This window comes from Pelmatolapia mariae, linkage group LG5, assembly GCF_036321145.2.
Source record: "Pelmatolapia mariae isolate MD_Pm_ZW linkage group LG5, Pm_UMD_F_2, whole genome shotgun sequence".
Lineage (NCBI taxonomy): Eukaryota > Metazoa > Chordata > Actinopteri > Cichliformes > Cichlidae > Pelmatolapia > Pelmatolapia mariae.
Window position 1 is genome coordinate 1,530,254 of NC_086231.1, and position 16,369 is coordinate 1,546,622.

A 16,369-nucleotide genomic window follows, 5' to 3' on the forward strand; every position below is an offset into this window, starting at 1 on the left:
CTTTCATATTCTGCTCATCGTCTCCAGACCTCCAGGTCGGCACGGTGGGTAAATATTACACCGAAAACCTCATCGACTGCAGGAAAAACCCTGAAACGTTTCTGGATAAATGTCTGAGCTTTGGGCTTGTAGTGTCGGTTCCACGTTTGCTTTTTAAAAGTGGATTTACTTTGACATCCCTCTTAGAAATACGCCCGCGTTCCTCAGCAGCCGGCTGTCATTACGCTTGCATTAGTTTGGCTGGTTTTGCACAGTGTTGCCTCATTTCTTTACATCCTGCAGCCGCTGTGGTTTTACAAGGAAATAAATTCACCTCCAGGATTCTTTGTTCTGTTTTCAGGAAAATCAGCAGCTTACATAAAGACACAGAAAGGCTTTCGTGTTGAACTCTGATTTATGAAAGCACGCAGCAAGCGCTGGAGCGATACCCTCTCCGGTTCAGTCGGTCCGACCCCGATGAACCCTGGTTCCAGTTACATGGTTATTTGGAGTAAATAAAACAATTTGCCCAACATAGATGATGTGGAGGGGAGGCTTCTCTTTGATGGTTTTGACCAATCAGGAAGCACCAGGTTCACACTCTGAATCCAGATTTAAACCAGAGATGCTGAAACCAAGAGCTGCCGTTTCCTTCCCTTCTTGGCTGTCTTTGCCCACCTTCCTGCCCACCTGTGCCACGACGCCAGGAGGTGGGTGGAGCATGTTTGGGGGGCGGTGTTGTGGGTGTTGAGGTAATGCAGCTTTCTGTCCTGCTCAGAGTCAAAGACTTCTCTCTCTGCCCTCCGTGTCTACGTGCCTCTCTTTCTGTGCGCTGACAGCTTCTCTTCATCCAGCTCGCCGGCGCTTTCACAGCGACGCTCCCCCGCCATCGTCAGCCCCATTGTCATGCGATGAATAGAAAGGCTGTGTTTTTGATAGGTGAGTGAGCGCCAGGAGGGAAAAGAAGAAGAAGAAAAATGGCCTTGAAGGTTTTGGAGATGTGAGAAAAGGCGTGGCGTAGCTTAATGCTCTGGAGGGACGACAGGAAGTGTTTGAGATGAAGAAAGGCGTGTGAGGACAAAATGTAAAACAAAAAACATCCTGAAACAGAGAAGAGCAGCGAAGGCAATCAGACGAAGAGAAACCGATGACAGATTGAACAGCACAGAAAAGCAATAAGGAGGAAGAGGAAGCGGGAGGGATGTTGCCTCTGGCGCTGCAGTTGAAGGGACCCTATGTGAAAGCGGGGGGGTTATCCACGGTGGCCATCTTGGACTACTTTCAAGAAGCCTCAGTAAAACTTTAACACTCCAGAAGTAATTCCAAGGAGCTTCAGTGGAAATGAAAACATTTAAAAGTAGAAAAAGCAACTCGACTTTGACAAAGGAAATGTCGAAATTCCAGTGATTTTTCCTTCTCTCGCTCCGGATGTTGACTCGTTGTAGAAAAGCTTGAGCAGCGGGGGGAACGACACCATGGCGCTCCTGATTAAAAACAAAGTTTTGTCCAAAGGTGATGCACGGCGAGGGCGAGGCGGCGACAACAAAGGGTCCTTTGAGCTGGTTGAAAAGCTACCTGGGAGGCCGGGTGTTGTTGTTGCCGGGGAAGTCCTGCGGTGATTTCACTCTCTCCAGCGGGCATCTGCTACGGGGCAAAGTGGAGTCACGGCGGGGGGTCCCTCTTTCTCGTTCTCGCCCTCTTTCTGTCTAATGAAAGCACTCAGGGGAAATCATTTGTGTTGTCACACACACACACACACACACACACACACACACACACACACACACACACACACTTGCTCAGGAGGGGATCCTCTCCGCCATGAAAGAGCTGTATGAATAACAACCTCTGAGTTCACCCTCCACGCTCACAATGGACACACACACACACACACCTACACACACACTCAGTCTGACCCTGCACACAATAGAGAAGGCATGCATTCATTAGCAATTCCAAGAAGGCTTTGACTGGTTTGGCATTGTTGGCTAATCCAAGGTCCCACCGTATATCACCTTCACCTCCCCCTCTTGGTTTATCCATCCTAGCCTCCTCTCCCTCCTTTCTCTCAGTGCTTTCATTCTCCTGACTCGAGTCGTTGGATAACTCAGCAATGAGTGATTTAAGTGTGTGTGTGGCTGTAAGAACTAATCAGATTACTCCCCAGCATTGATAATATTATTCCTCCTTACACCCTCCGTGCAGTCCACGATGGATTTCTATCAGCAATGAGATTTGCGTCGCACAAATCGGTTTAAGGCGCCAAACTTGTCGTGAGATTGACTTTTGATGGAGTGTGAGCTTTGAGCTCGGCCTGTTTGGGTTGTGCTGAGTGTTTTTCGCCCCTTGTGTTCAAACTGCTCGTCTAACTGTGCCTTTCTTGTGTTTCCTCACAGATCTCGAAGGTGCTCGGCACAATGGGACTCGTAACCCTCTGAGGGGCGAGCACAAAAGACGGAGAGGAGCAGGAATAAAGCCGAGTGAAGAAGAGGAGGAGGAACAGAAGAAAGAGAAGATTCTTCCTTGGCGCTGGAGAGGGAGGGAGATTTGTAAAGAGGGATTTGCTCTATCTGTCGGGGGTGCATGCTCCCCCTGAGCCCCCCACCCTCCCACTCGGACATCCTCCTTGTTATTTTATTTTCTGCATCAGTGACGGTTCGACAAAAGGCGAAGAATGCGCGATAAACAAAGTTTGGGCCGGCTCGGGCTGAGCAACAGCCTCGACGTGAGACTACCCAGGACTAGAGTCGTGCTGCTGGGCGTGCTGCTCGCCGTGGCCGTGGCTGCGGCTGCGGAGCTGGACATCGACGTGCTTGGCGGCATGGTGTTGATAGAAGCGGGCGGAGAAAGCGAGAGGTTTGACGGAGGCAGAGGCGAGCTCGAGGCCTCCATGCACTCCTCGCTCTTGCAGGACTTCCAGGAAGTGACGGAGGGCGTCGCGGCGGCGGACATTGGTGAAACGGCAGCAAATCAGCAAAACGCGGCTACGCCCACAGCCTTCCCCGACTCCTCAGCGGTGGTGGGTCGGATTTTCCGGATGAAGGTGCCAAACAAGATGGAGGATGTCTACCTGGGTGATATCATCAAGGTGAGTCGCACAATCACACCACGTTTGATTAAACACGCCAAGACATCTTACTTTAAATACATTCTGGTCTTTCTTATGAGCTTATTAAAATCCTATGTTCAGGTTTAAAGTAGAAGCTCAGAATAGAATAGAATAGAATAGCTTCATTGTCATTGTACATGTATCACAAAATCATGGATGCTTCGTGCCAACTGACAGCGGGAATAAATAACAAGCAGGAGAAATATGTCCAAACTAGAGGAATGCATGCAAAACAAGCAAAACGGCGCTGCACGGAGACATCACTCACACACCACAGAACAAGTATCAGAGTCCAACAAAGCTTTGGGGAGTTTAAAAATCCAAAGACTCAGAGGGACTCTGATTTAAATAACAATTAGAATACATTCATCCTGATGGTTGAAGGAAGTCCGGATGCATTTGCGTGCACGTGCCTTCATCAGGGAGTCGGACAGATTTCTTCTGCAGTTACAGCAGCGACGAGTCTCGCTGGATTACATCACACGGCGGCGTCCACAATAGTTGTCAAATACAGGAGAGCTCAACAAGAAAAGCAAAAGCTGTGGTCTGAAAGGACACCACCTTCTGAAGTGTTTGTGTTGACGTGCTTTGAGGCTCTTGTACGAATTTGAAGATTGCTGGAAGATTCCTCTTGGTGGGAAGCTACTGGAAAATGGCTTCTGGCCCAATTCCCTCCACCCTCCTGCATGGTGACAGGGGTGGCTGCTGAAGGGTTTCTGGTTATAGGCTGCAAAATTGAATGACATCTGTGAGTGAAGTATGAGATGAATAAGACCATGTCCAGGTTTTAGTGGAGTACGGGGCTGTTTTGGTCCAGCTCTTATTTCGCCGGCATGCTGTCATTTTTAAGTGACCGTGTCGTGGAAATAAACACATTTACGTTGTGATTTAACAGAGTTTCCAAGTGTGGGAGATTTTTTTTGAAAGGTGCGGCCTTAACCTCGTCTGTCAATACTAAATATAGTTCGGCAGTAAATCAGACTCCACTGAAAAACCTCACAAGAAGCAATACTGTGATGTGGACACAGTGGAGTGGATCAGCTTCAGTCATTTAAAGGAAATTAAATTAAATTCATTTTCATTTATACGGCGCCAAATCACAACAGCAGTCGCCTCAAGGTACTTTATATCGTAAGGTAGACCCTACAATAATACATACAGAGAAAAACCCAACAATCATATGACCCCCTATGAGCAAGCACTTTGGCGACAGTGGGAAGGAAAAACTCCCTTTTAACAGGAAGAAACCTCCGGCAGAACCAGGCTCAGGGAGGGGCGGGGCCATCTGCTGCGACCGATTGGGGTGAAAGAAGGAAAACAGGATAAAGACATGCTGTGGAAGAGAGACAGAGATTAATAACAAGTATGATTCAATGCAGAGAGGTCTATTAACACATAGTGAGTGAAGAAGAAACACCCAGTGCATCATGGGAATCCCCCAGCAGCCTACACCTGTTGCAGCATAACTAAGGGAGGATTCAGGGTCACCTGGTCCAGCCCTAACTATATGCTTTAGCAGAAAGGAATAATTGTGCTTATAAGGTAGAAGAGTGTTTGAACATGTGTTTACATTCAGACCATCTTTGGGTGAACGTCCAGCAGGTGTGCGGGTCATTCGTGCTGATTGTTGAGTGAGGTTCTTCAGCATCATCCCTCGTGGGTTTGGCATCTCTCAGGCTGTTTTCACATGTGGACTCTGGACGGTGTCAGGAGGATCTGATCCTCACATAGTGTGATGTTGCTGCTTCTCACGTGTAAAAGACAACAGTAGGAGATTCTGTCTCTAACAGGTGGAGCCCAAATGGAGGGGAGAGAACAGGTGAAAACCACTCTGCTGATGGCTGGACTGCTCTTAAGCGAGCTGGACAGTTAAACACAGTTTCATATCCATTCTGTGAGTGGGAGTGGGGGAATGTCAAAGCTGCAGTGTGAGGGCATGAGCACCTGTTGCAGGACGTCTTGGCCTTCTTGTGGCTGACGTTTCCTTTTTATGGCTCTGTCTGGATGTTTGGGCTCATTTTGCAGGGGGAGTTGAGACCCATCACACGCCCTTCTGATGATGCCGGTCGATGGCTAAGACTTAAAGTGCCCCAAACCTTCAGCATATGCAGACACAAAAAAACGGACCGCCTCTGGGTGGGTGCTGGTTACAAATGCTTCGTGCTGAGCGAATAGGCCAACTGCAGATGAACTCTAAAGAACAATCACTAAAAAATATGTCAGGGAAATGAAGCACGCGTGTGCCATTGCTCAGAACCCGTCCCGAGGCGCCACATTTCTGAGGCCATTCACAGCAAAATGCCCTTTTTTTAATTGCACCGCATTTTCCACAATAGCCAATTTTCTATAATATGTGGCCTCATATCTGAGTGCAGCGTTGCCCTCCTCTCTCTTTTCTTTCTGTTTCCTCTTCTTGTCCCAGATATTCATTCTGTTCCCTTAATTCCATTTATCTTCCTTACCTCCTGCCTCCTTCTTCATCTCCTTCTCTCCTCCACCGTTCCATAATTCTTCCAGACACCCTTTCTCCACTCTCTCTCTCACGCTTGACGTCATCTCCCTCAGCTTCCCATCCCTCCTTCCCTCCTCGTCATCCACTCATCTCTCTGGGGTAAATCTTTATATTTCCTTCATGCCGTCCATTCTTCTCTTCTGTCACCTTCCTGCTGTTCCTCCACCCCTTTCCATCTTTCTTCTTCTCCCTAATTATCACTTTTAAACTTCCCTCCTCTCCCTATCACCTTCCAGCCTTTCATATCCCGTTGCTTACCCCCCTCCCCTCTCCCTGCCTTCGTATCTCCATTGCTTTTAAGTCCCATCTATGCCCTGCACATCCTTCCTCCCTCAGCCTCTCCTTTCTTCCACCCCTGTCAAGTCACATCAGATCATATCAATCAAGCTCCCCCAGCGACGAGCGGCACGCTAATTTACTTTAAACCGCCCCAATAAAACTCGGCACATTTGCACACAATCCGACTTTGGAAAGATGTTCTTCCTGCACATGCGGCACAAAAATGTCAGAGGTGAATTTTGGGAGCGATGTGAATGATTCGCAGAAGTTTTAAGCAGTTTATTTCATACTCGGTGGGAGCTTCTGTTTAGTGTTTCATTAGCGTTAATGTTCTTTTACAGTTTACGAATGAGCGATCTAGGCCGTTTGCTGAACTCGATGTGGCTCTCTGGTGAAGAAAACGGGCGCCGCGTGCGTTCTGTCTGGAAGTTTAAGGGAATATGATGCAGATTTCATGTGACAGCTGAAATAAACCCGCTGGTTCAGTCCCCTGGTTTATGAGGTTGGCGTTTTCCTTCTAATCTAACATGAGTTTGTGAGTCGGTGCTTTCCGTTTCAGCCTCACCTTTTCTTCCTCTTCGTCTCCTCCTTCTTCTGCCCTGACATGCCTTCTTTTTTTTAATTATTCTACTCATCTTCCTCTCACACTTCCCATCACAATTTCCAGCTCTTCTGTCTCCTCGCTCCCACCCCTTCTCCCTCCATTTGTCCCGCAGGCGAAAGCTGTTCTTCCAAACCTGATTATATCTGTCACACTGGAAGCTTTGGGCCTCTATTAGAGCCAATAGGAGCTGACAGCGTGGGCAAATAAGCCAAAAAATGGAAGAAGTATAAGCAAGAAAGAACGGAGAGACGGGAGGAAAGGAAGAAAAGACATCCTGACCTTAGAAGCTGCAGCTTCTGTAAAATCCTGCAAATAAAAGGTCACAGATTAGATGTGGAGCACGTGATACGCCGGCCTGCCGAAGTGCCCTCGTGAAGGAGTCGGCTCCTTCGTCCTGCGTCGCTCTCAGACTTTTAGCCGAGCCAAGAAATCCCCACGACTCTAACAAAGTTTGTTTACCTCCCCCTCCATTTCTAATTTCAGCCCTGCGCCTCCCTTCCCCGCTGCTGCTCTGTCCTCAATTACAAATTTCAACACTTTTTCCCCGCCACCCCCTCCTCCTCAGATGTTAGGCCCCCCCTCAGGTATTTCGAAGGTCGGCGCTGAAGGTTGTGGAGCGAAAGGCCAAATCAATTTTTGTGCTTGCCGTTGCACTCATACTAATGGCCTTTTCTTATGAAAATCTGCCAGAGTTTGAGAGGTCTCCAGCTCCGTGACAGCCTCGCCTGCCCATTCACCTTTAGCTGAGCAGCCGGGGCCCCATCAGTGAATGCATCGCCATTTAGCCATTCATACCGCGTAGAGATGAGGGTTCTCAGCCGGGTGGGCAGGACATCAGCCTCAGAGGAGGTTTTAAAGAGGTCGCAGGGTGATTTAAGAAATCTGAAATACAGTATAAACCTTTACAAGTGCACGTTATTTATATTCAGTGATATCTCTGATACAGCTTTTTCCCGTGCTGCTGCAGCTGCCTAAACACATTTCTGAATCCTTTTTGAGGTTAATATGACACCGTTTCTTCGTCGAAGGGTCGCGGTGAGTTATTAGGTGATAAACTGAATGGGTATTTCACCAGTACTGATCTGATATTGGCCAACGGATGGCTGCATTGGTTAATGGATTTCAATGCTCTTTCTTACACTGTGTCATTATGAAATGGAGAAAATGCAGCTTTACAAGCATTCTCTGAAGATTCATTTAGAGCAGAGGTTCTTATATTTTTAATGGCTGATTTAGGAAACTGACAAATGATTGAAGGCGATGTACATAGTTAGCTAACAAGGAGGAGACGCAGATCCCTTTGGTGTTGCGTCTGGAGGACCATTTGGGCTAAAATCTGCCATTGTGTGAATAAGGGAGCATCTAAGACAGCTTCACCCCGTCTCTGCAGGTATGAAGCTCAAACATGCCTTAAAGAAGGCACATCATTAAATTGCTGCCCTTCCTCCTCCTCGGACCAGCTGCCCTGCTAAACTGTTTTTCCAACTCGTGCAACAAATGCACATCGTCAGTCTTGTTATTTCAGCTGTATCTGTTGCTGTGCTGGTTTTCAGCTGGCTTATAGCATAAACAGCAGTTGTTGGGGAGCTCTCCAGCGGGTTGTACCATCAGGGAGGTCCTAGAACTCTTTGGTCTGAAAGCTGCTAGAACTTCAGATTCAGACACTGGCAGCATTGAAACGTGTGTCCAGTCTTCACCGATTACCTGTTTGTGAACACGCAGCAGCGAGCGGCTCTGAAGCTGTTGTTGGCGTGTTATTAGACAAATGTTTTTGTACCTGAGATGAGTTCAGGAAAGTAGACAGACTTCTACTCAGCTCTCCACTCCGGGCAGATTTGTGGCAGGTTAACCTTGTCAGAGTGGAGCGATTTGAAAGCTTTTGGAATAGATGAAAAGGTTTGGACGATGTGTGCAAACTGCAGAGCGCCCAAACAGAGGTGGAAGAGGAGCTCTTACTTGTCTTATTTTGGATGTTATCATTCAGAGCGGCTGGAGAGCCGGAACCTTTGCGATTGTGGCGTCTGCGTGCAGGTGCTGCTGGGACTCGATGACCCTGCTGTGGTTCTCTCTGCTGTTATTAATGGAAGTGGCTGGAAGTTTGGGGTTTCTGGCCAGCAGATGAGCACTCTCCATTGCCTCATTACTGCAATTACCAGCGTAATTAGCTGATTGGCTGATGGGCTCGCTGGCAGGCAAAGCACGCTTACCCGCTTTTCCTTTTTTTATTCCAGGAAATAACTGACGCTAGCTGAAAATTCTTTTGTGCTTCAGTTCTCGGAAAACGAAACAAGCCTATGTGGGTATTTATCTGTTTGCCTGTGAGCAGATGCTGCGTACTGCTCTGTTATCTCAATGTTATGATTGTGCATTAAGATTAAAGACAGATACTCACAGCTAACCCTTTCATAATTACTTTGTGGAAGGACCCCCACCCTCCCTCCAACACGCCTCCACTCCCTGCGTCTTTGTCCTCCACGTAAAAGCGCCTCAAAGCAAAACTCTGGATAACAAACAGTTTATTTGGTAAAACGCTGGTCTTGCTCTGCTCGAAAGATCTGAGCTCACACCCAGAGGAGGAGGAGGAGGTGTGAGCTGGAGAAAGAGAGAGTGAATCACTCCGACACATGCTCAGTGTGGACAGTGTTGGAAATATCTTATTCAGTGTTACTAGAACTACTTTAGTCAGATGGATGGTTTAGCAGGTGACCCTCGTCAGAAGTCTCTCTGTATTTTTCTACCATTTATCTGGATCTGGAGTCGAAGCAGAGATGCATCAACCTTGCTTTCCCCGTCCACCTCCTGCACCTTTGACTGCTGTCCAATCAAAGCACCGAAGCCCCTTTGGTCCCTTCTGCTGATGGTCAGGGTTTCAATTGAAATTTTATTGTCATAGCAGCAGTTTTTAAACCACACCAAGTTATGGTTTGCACTAAAGGCCAGTGCATTCATATCAGCCTCTGCACCGCCTGATAGTTCTGCTGTTGACTGTGCTGCCAAGGAAACGCAGACTGTACACCAAACGGTCGGGCTTGGATAGCTTCTGTTGAATATCAACACTTCACCGAGTTCTTTTGATTCCTCAGAGGCATCCGATGGAAGACAAAACACTGCTCAGGAGACCATTTCACACTTTTATTCTCTTACACAATACTTCTAGAAGGGTGATGGTCCTGCATGACACGGTGCCACGGATCTCAAAATGGTGACGCACGCTTAACAGTTGTGTTACCGGCTACGCCATTCTAGTCTAAACAACACTGTCTCAGTAACTTTCTCAGTAAATGATGGTCCCCTACTTTTTCCCAGGCAAGCGTGGGCGAGAGTCTACAGCATTCTACCACTGAAGGACACGTAGTCTAATGCCTTTGTTTTTCAGGGCCGTGTCCACTTAATACTACACTATATGATTATATGGCATTTTGGTTAATATGAGACTCAACATTACGGCACTTCAAATAATTTCAACACTTCGTACTGTTATAGCATGAACCAACTTTTCCAACAGACGACACAGTTATGGGCTCAACATGGTTCTCTGCTGGCAGACTGTAGGGAGCGGCTGTTACCACGTGGAGCTGGTGTCCAAAAAGATCCCGTTAGTTGGCAACGGTGAGAAGATTTGGGGGAGTCTTTTGTTGCCAGCGGCTGATTCAGCATCACCTGATCAGCCCTTTATCAAAAGTTTGAAGCCTAATCTTAAAAGTAGAGATAGTGTCTGTCTCCTGAATCCAAACTGGAAGCTGGTTCCACAGAAGAGGGGCCTGAAAACTGAAGGCTCTGCCTCCCATTCTACTTTTAAATACTCTAGGAACAACAAGTAAGCCTGCAGTGTGAGAGCGAAGTGCTCTGTTAGGATAACATAGACCTCTTAGCACCATTTTAGGCAGTAATGTTAACCTCCTAAGACCCGAACTCTTCCACGGCATGCATTTTTAATTTCTCTTTGATATTTGGGGTGATTGGGACCTGATGAATATAAAAACAAAGAATTACCAGATTTTCTTTCCATCCATCCATCCATTCGCTTCCGCTTATCCTTTTCAGGGTCGCGGGGGGCGCTGGAGCCTATCCCAGCTGTCACAGGGTGAGAGGCGGGGTACACCCAAGATGGCAGCATGCTCTTTGTTCGTTACGTGTCCGTCTGTAATTAGTTGTCTGTAATTAGTTGTTCTTAAAAGATTTTTTCGTATTTTTTTCGTATATTTTTTCTTGCATTTTTTAACGTATTTCTTAACTATTTTTTAACGTATTTCTTAACCTGACAGTTAATATTGCATGGATTGTTGGAAAATGTGTGGTTGGTAGATGCTTTGGAATTTGATGGATGCATCTTCTTGGAGCTAACAGGCCTAGCCTGGCCCTGTACCGTTCTCCTGGAGTTAACTGGCCTAGACCCGGCTCTACACCATCTTCCAGGAGCTAACTGGCTAAGGTCTGGCCCTGCACCATCCTCCAGGAGCTAATTGGCTTAGGCCTGGCCCTGTGCCATCCTTGTGGAGCTAACAGGCTTAGGACTGGCCTTGCATTATCCTTGTGGAGCTAACTGGCTTAGGTCCGGCCTTGTACCATCTCCCATGAGTTAACTGGCTTAGGCCTGGCCCTGCACCGTCCTTCAGGAGCTAATTGGCTTAGGCCCGGTCCAGCATCTTCCCACAGGAGCAAACTGGCCAAGATCTGGCCCTGCACTGTCCTCCAGGAGTTAACCGGCTCAGGCCTGGCCAAGCGCTATCCTTTTGGAGTTAACTCGCTTAGGCCTGGCCCTGTGCCATTTTCCTGGAGCTAACTGGTTTGCTTCACCCACAGGTCTGTACTGTTCACTTTTGTTAAGTACTAAAATTGTGGATGATGGCAGTATTTACTATTCTTATATTCCTCTTGGCCTTTTTGGACCCTCGGATAAGCAATTGCATATGGACACATAGCAGGGGAATCTCTGAAAATGATCTTTATCTGCAAGAGAATTCTTTCAAAAGGCACATGCTCTATAATGTTGCAAAAAATAGAGCAGCTACCAGCTCAGTTGGATCATGACATTAGTTTTATGCCTGTTTTGCCCAGAGACTTCCCTAAACTTCAGTCTACTCTGGTCTTGCATACTTATTTCATTTGCCCATTTAATGGAGGCTTCAGCTCGGGTTCAACATATCAAAGTTCTGAACCCAAATCAAAGGTGAAACAGAGGTTGTTGATTGTCTTGCTCCTATTTTTGTCAGGAAATGTGCAACCAAATCCTGGCCCTGAACTGCAATATTCCCAGACTCCTTCTGATTTTAAAATAATGTCTGGTGTCAAATATATTCATCTTAATGTGCGCAGCCTACTACCGAAGATGGACATGGTCAAAATTTGGGTTAAATCTACAGATGCAGATGTTGTTATAATTTCTGAAACTTGGTTAACTAAATCTATTACTAATGAAGACATTAACATATATGGGTACAATGTATATCGTACTGATAGGCCAAAAAAAGGAGGCGGTGTAGCTATTTATGTCAAATCAAGATTTAATGCCTCGATTGTTCTGTCCCAATCGATATGTAAACAAATGGAGTTTTTGGCTTTGAATGTAGATATTGCTAATACTCTTTCGATAACCATTGTTGGGTGTTACAGGCCCCCATCTGCTTCAAAAGAGGCATTATCTTCACTAAAGCACCTTTTGGCTAAATTAAATTACACTGAACTACTAATGGCTGGAGATTTGAACTGGGACTGGCTAAATGCAACTTCTGGTGAATTTAAAGAATTTTGCGATTCAATTAATCTTACCCAGCTAGTCTATCTTCCTACCAGGCCAAATCTTAAATGCCCTGAAAAGTCCACATTAATTGATTTGGTTTTAACAAATGTACCTCATAAATTCTCTTCGCTTGGTGTCTTCTGTAATGACCTAAGTGATCACTGTGTTGTTGCTGTTTGTAGAAATGCTAAAATTCCAAAATGTAAGCCGCGCATAGTGTGTAAAAGGAATCTTAAACAATTCAATGAACAGGCTTTTCATCATGATTTGTCAGTAGTTAATTGGGAAAAAATCGGACTATTACCAGATGTAGAGTTAGCCTGGACATATTTTAAGGAAAGCTTTATGGAAATTGTTAATAAACATGCCCCCTTACGGAAAGTTAGAATTAAAGGCCGAGAAAATCCCTGGTTCTCGCAGACACTCGCAGATAACATACACAAGCGTAATAGAGCATGGGACAAGGCGAGGCAAACAGATACTACCACTGATTGGTCTGCTTTCAAACAGCTTAGAAATAAATGCACTTCTCTTATTAAAAAGGCCAAATCCGAATACTTTTTGTCTGTCACCACTGAGAATCTCAACGATCCACAGAAATTTTGGAAAGTAATCAAGTCCTTTTCTGTCAATAAAATGACTCAAACCTTTCCTAAATTTGTTGTAAAAGATTCAGTCTCAATTAATGATAAAACTGAAATTTTGAATTGCTTTAATGAGCACTTTTTATCAGTGGGTTCCTTGTTTGATTCTGCAGAAACTTTTTTAACAAATTCTTGCCCAGAATTCTCTATGTTTTCTGGAGACCGTTTTAACTTTGTACCTTTTAGTGTTTATGAAGTGCATAAAGCTTTAAAGGCTTTGGATCACAGAAAACCTCCTGGTCCAGACTTGATGGAACCTTATTTTTTGAAGCTGGCAGCGGATTATATTGCAGAACCACTTTCAATTCTATTTAATTTTTCAATTAAAACCAAAGAAATTCCATCGGTTTGGAAATCAGCTTTTGTCCTGCCTTTATTGAAAGGAGGTGATCCATCGGTGTTGACTAATTATAGGCCAATATCAAATTTGTGTGTTTTATCCAAAATCATGGAATATCTAGTTTGTGACCAGTTGAAGGAGTTTTTGTACTCTAATGATATTGTCTCTAAATTTCAGTCAGGCTTCAGGAAAAAACACAGTACTAACACTGCCACTATGAAAGTGATAAATGATATTATTATGGCACTTGATAAGAAATTGTACTGTGCGTCACTCTTTATTGACCTCTCAAAAGCTTTTGACACTGTTGATCATGCTGTCCTAAAAAACAGACTGCTCAGCCTTGGATTGTCAGAACATGCAATAGCGTGGTTCTCAAATTATCTGAATAATAGAACCCAGTGCATTAAACTTGAAGGTCTTTGTTCTAAATTTGTTGCTGTCCACAAGGGGGTGCCACAGGGCTCAGTTTTGGGTCCCCTTTTGTTTCTTTTATATATCAATGACTTGGGTCAAAATGTCTCAGACACAAATTTGCATTTTTATGCTGACGATACAGTTATTTACTGCTATGGATCATCTCTTACTCAGGCCATTGAAACCTTACAGAAAGCCTTTGTTGCTTTCCAGCATTCACTTATCCAGCTAAAATTAGTTCTCAATGCTGACAAGACTAAGCTAATGTTGTTTTCTAAGTCAAAGAAGGTCCCAGAGCCTATTCCAGTGGTGTCCACCTTGAAGGAAATGTCATAGAGATAGTTCATGAATATAAATACCTTGGTGTCTGGATAGATGACTCCTTTACCTTTAAACCACATATAGAGAGACTTGTAAAGAAACTGAGGCTGAAACTTCGTTTTTTTTCCCGTAATAAACAGTGTTTTTCGTTTGCAGTAAAAAAACGTCTTGTCACTGCAACCTTTTTATCTGTGTTAGATTATGGTGACATTCTGTATATGAACGCTTCTTCCTCATGTCTTCTAATGTTGGACACGATGTATCATGCTTCCTTGAGGTTTATCACCAATTGTAGATATCTGACCCATCATTGTGACTTGTACTTAAGAGTAAATTGGCCTTCTTTGGCCATTAGAAGACAGGGGCATTGGTACACTTTTATTTACAAAGATATGCTTGGATTGTTGCCTCCTTATATTTGTACTTTGGTCACAAGGACAAATAGTGGTTCTTACTCCTTGCGTTCAAATGATCAGCTGCTGCTGTCTGTTCCCCTTGTCCGCACAGAGTTGGGTAAGAAAGCCTTTGTCCACTCTGCGCCTTTTTCGTGGAACCTGTTACAGAAAGACTGGAAACTGACTGAATTGTTGTCTTTAAATGTTTTTAAAACTAAACTCAAAGGCCTACAGACTGCCTCAATAATGTGTAATTGTTTTGTGTAATTTTTAATCTTGTTTGTTTGTATGTATTTGTTTGGAAATGTGCTGCCTCTTGGCCAGGACTCCCTTGAAAAAGAGGTTTTTAATCTCAATGGGACATTCCTGGTTAAATAAAGGTTAAATAAAAAATAAAAAAAAACACCCTGGACAGGTCGCCAGTCTGTCACAGGGCTAACACACAGGGACAGACAACCATTCGCACTCACATTCACTCCTATGGGCAATTTGGATTAACCACTTAACCTATCCCCACTAACTGCATGTCTGTGGACAGTGGGAGGAAGCCGGAGTACCCGGAGGGAACCCACGCAAACACGGGGAGAACATGCAAACTCCACACAGAAAGACCCGGCCTGATGGTGGAATTGAACTCAGGACCTTCTTGCTGTGCGGCAACAGTGCTAACCACCGTGCTGCCACATATGATGATATTCATTTAAAATTTCAATAGAACAGTAGCAGTATAATGTCCTCGTAAGTGGATATCAGGCCCTTGTAGAGCAAAATTGAGTATTTTGGTCTAAATAACCCAAAAAGTGATGTCCACATATGTGGACGCCAGGTCCGAGGAGGTTAAAGCTGGGATTCTTTAGGCCTGTCTCGTCATCTTCTTGGCGCTTCCTTGGGCTCGCCGTGCTGCTGTAGGCTGAATTTGAGGCGGGTGCGCTTCTTCCCGATGACACGGAGTAGTGGATCCAAATCTAAACAGCCAAATCTTCAAGTTTCCTGCACACATACAACAGAATAAGTGGCCGCACACTTGTAGATGTATGCATATTTGCGGCTGCGTGTTGCTGTGTGTTTGCACGCAGGGAGGAAGCGGCTGCGTGCGTGCGGTTGTCAGAACACATCGACTCGCTGTTTGGATCACTCCCCTCCTGATGAACGGAGACAGTGGCTTGTTGTTGTTAACGGCGGCTCCCTCGGGGGCATTTTGGTGGGAAAACTAACTTTCTCTTCTCCTCCCCGCTGTGTCCTTTTCCCTCCTCTCAATTAGATCTCGTCCTCCTGCCCCCTCCTCTGTCATTCGCCGTCTCTTTTTCTTGTTAAATTTCCACCGCTCTCTGCCCACGACTGAAGGGAACTCCCTTTCTTTTCTGTGCTTCATCTTTTTTTCTTCCACATCAGCAATCTGTCTCCCATTTCAGCTACTGCAGATTAGCTTGCAACACAAGCACGAGCAAAAATTATTTTTCTTTCTTTCCCTTCTCTGTAATTTTCTCCTTTTTTGCCAGACTCCCTCTGCGTTTTCTTTTCGATGGGTTTTAAAACCGCAGCCGTCATTCTGTTATTTCCCCCTCTTTCCATTTGCTTCCACGTCTCTTTACTCACAAAAACTTTTCATTCTGACTCTCGAGGCTCTCCTCTGATAATGGCAGCATTGTCACTCTTTGTCGCGGGCCTCTCTGCTCGTCCTGCAGTCTTTTTTTACAGACAGGCTTACATTGTGAGCCCCTGTAGCTCCGGAGCTGTTAGCTGGCAGGATAGCAGTGGAAAACTGGTATTAAGAGAGCAGGAGGGAGGAGGCGACCCAAAGATAAAAACACACCAGAACATATGAGTCACCCTAGCTGTAAGCTAGCACGGTGCGATGGGTTTACTGGCACCGGGACGGCGGTGGCCATGTTGCTATGTAATTAAACATACAGCAGGCGAGGCTTCTTGATTCATATGTTCCAAATTATATGCTCCCACAAATTCATTCACAATTTGATGGCTCTCAGTTTAAAACCAGGGTTTGTGCGCTTCACATTCTGGGACTCTC

The 16,369-nt window shown here is 45.4% G+C and overlaps 1 protein-coding gene across 1 annotated transcript in view; it reads left to right on the forward strand.

Moving 5' to 3' along the window:
* The window catches only part of dag1 (dystroglycan 1), a 61,995-nt gene that overhangs the window by 29,154 nt on the left and 16,472 nt on the right, over nucleotides 1-16,369 (forward strand). Inside the window, exon 2 of the mRNA XM_063473305.1 lies at nucleotides 2,376-3,067. Coding sequence (XP_063329375.1) covers nucleotides 2,654-3,067 — 414 coding nt within the window. The 5' untranslated portion in view covers nucleotides 2,376-2,653. The remainder of the gene's footprint in view (nucleotides 1-2,375; nucleotides 3,068-16,369) is intronic.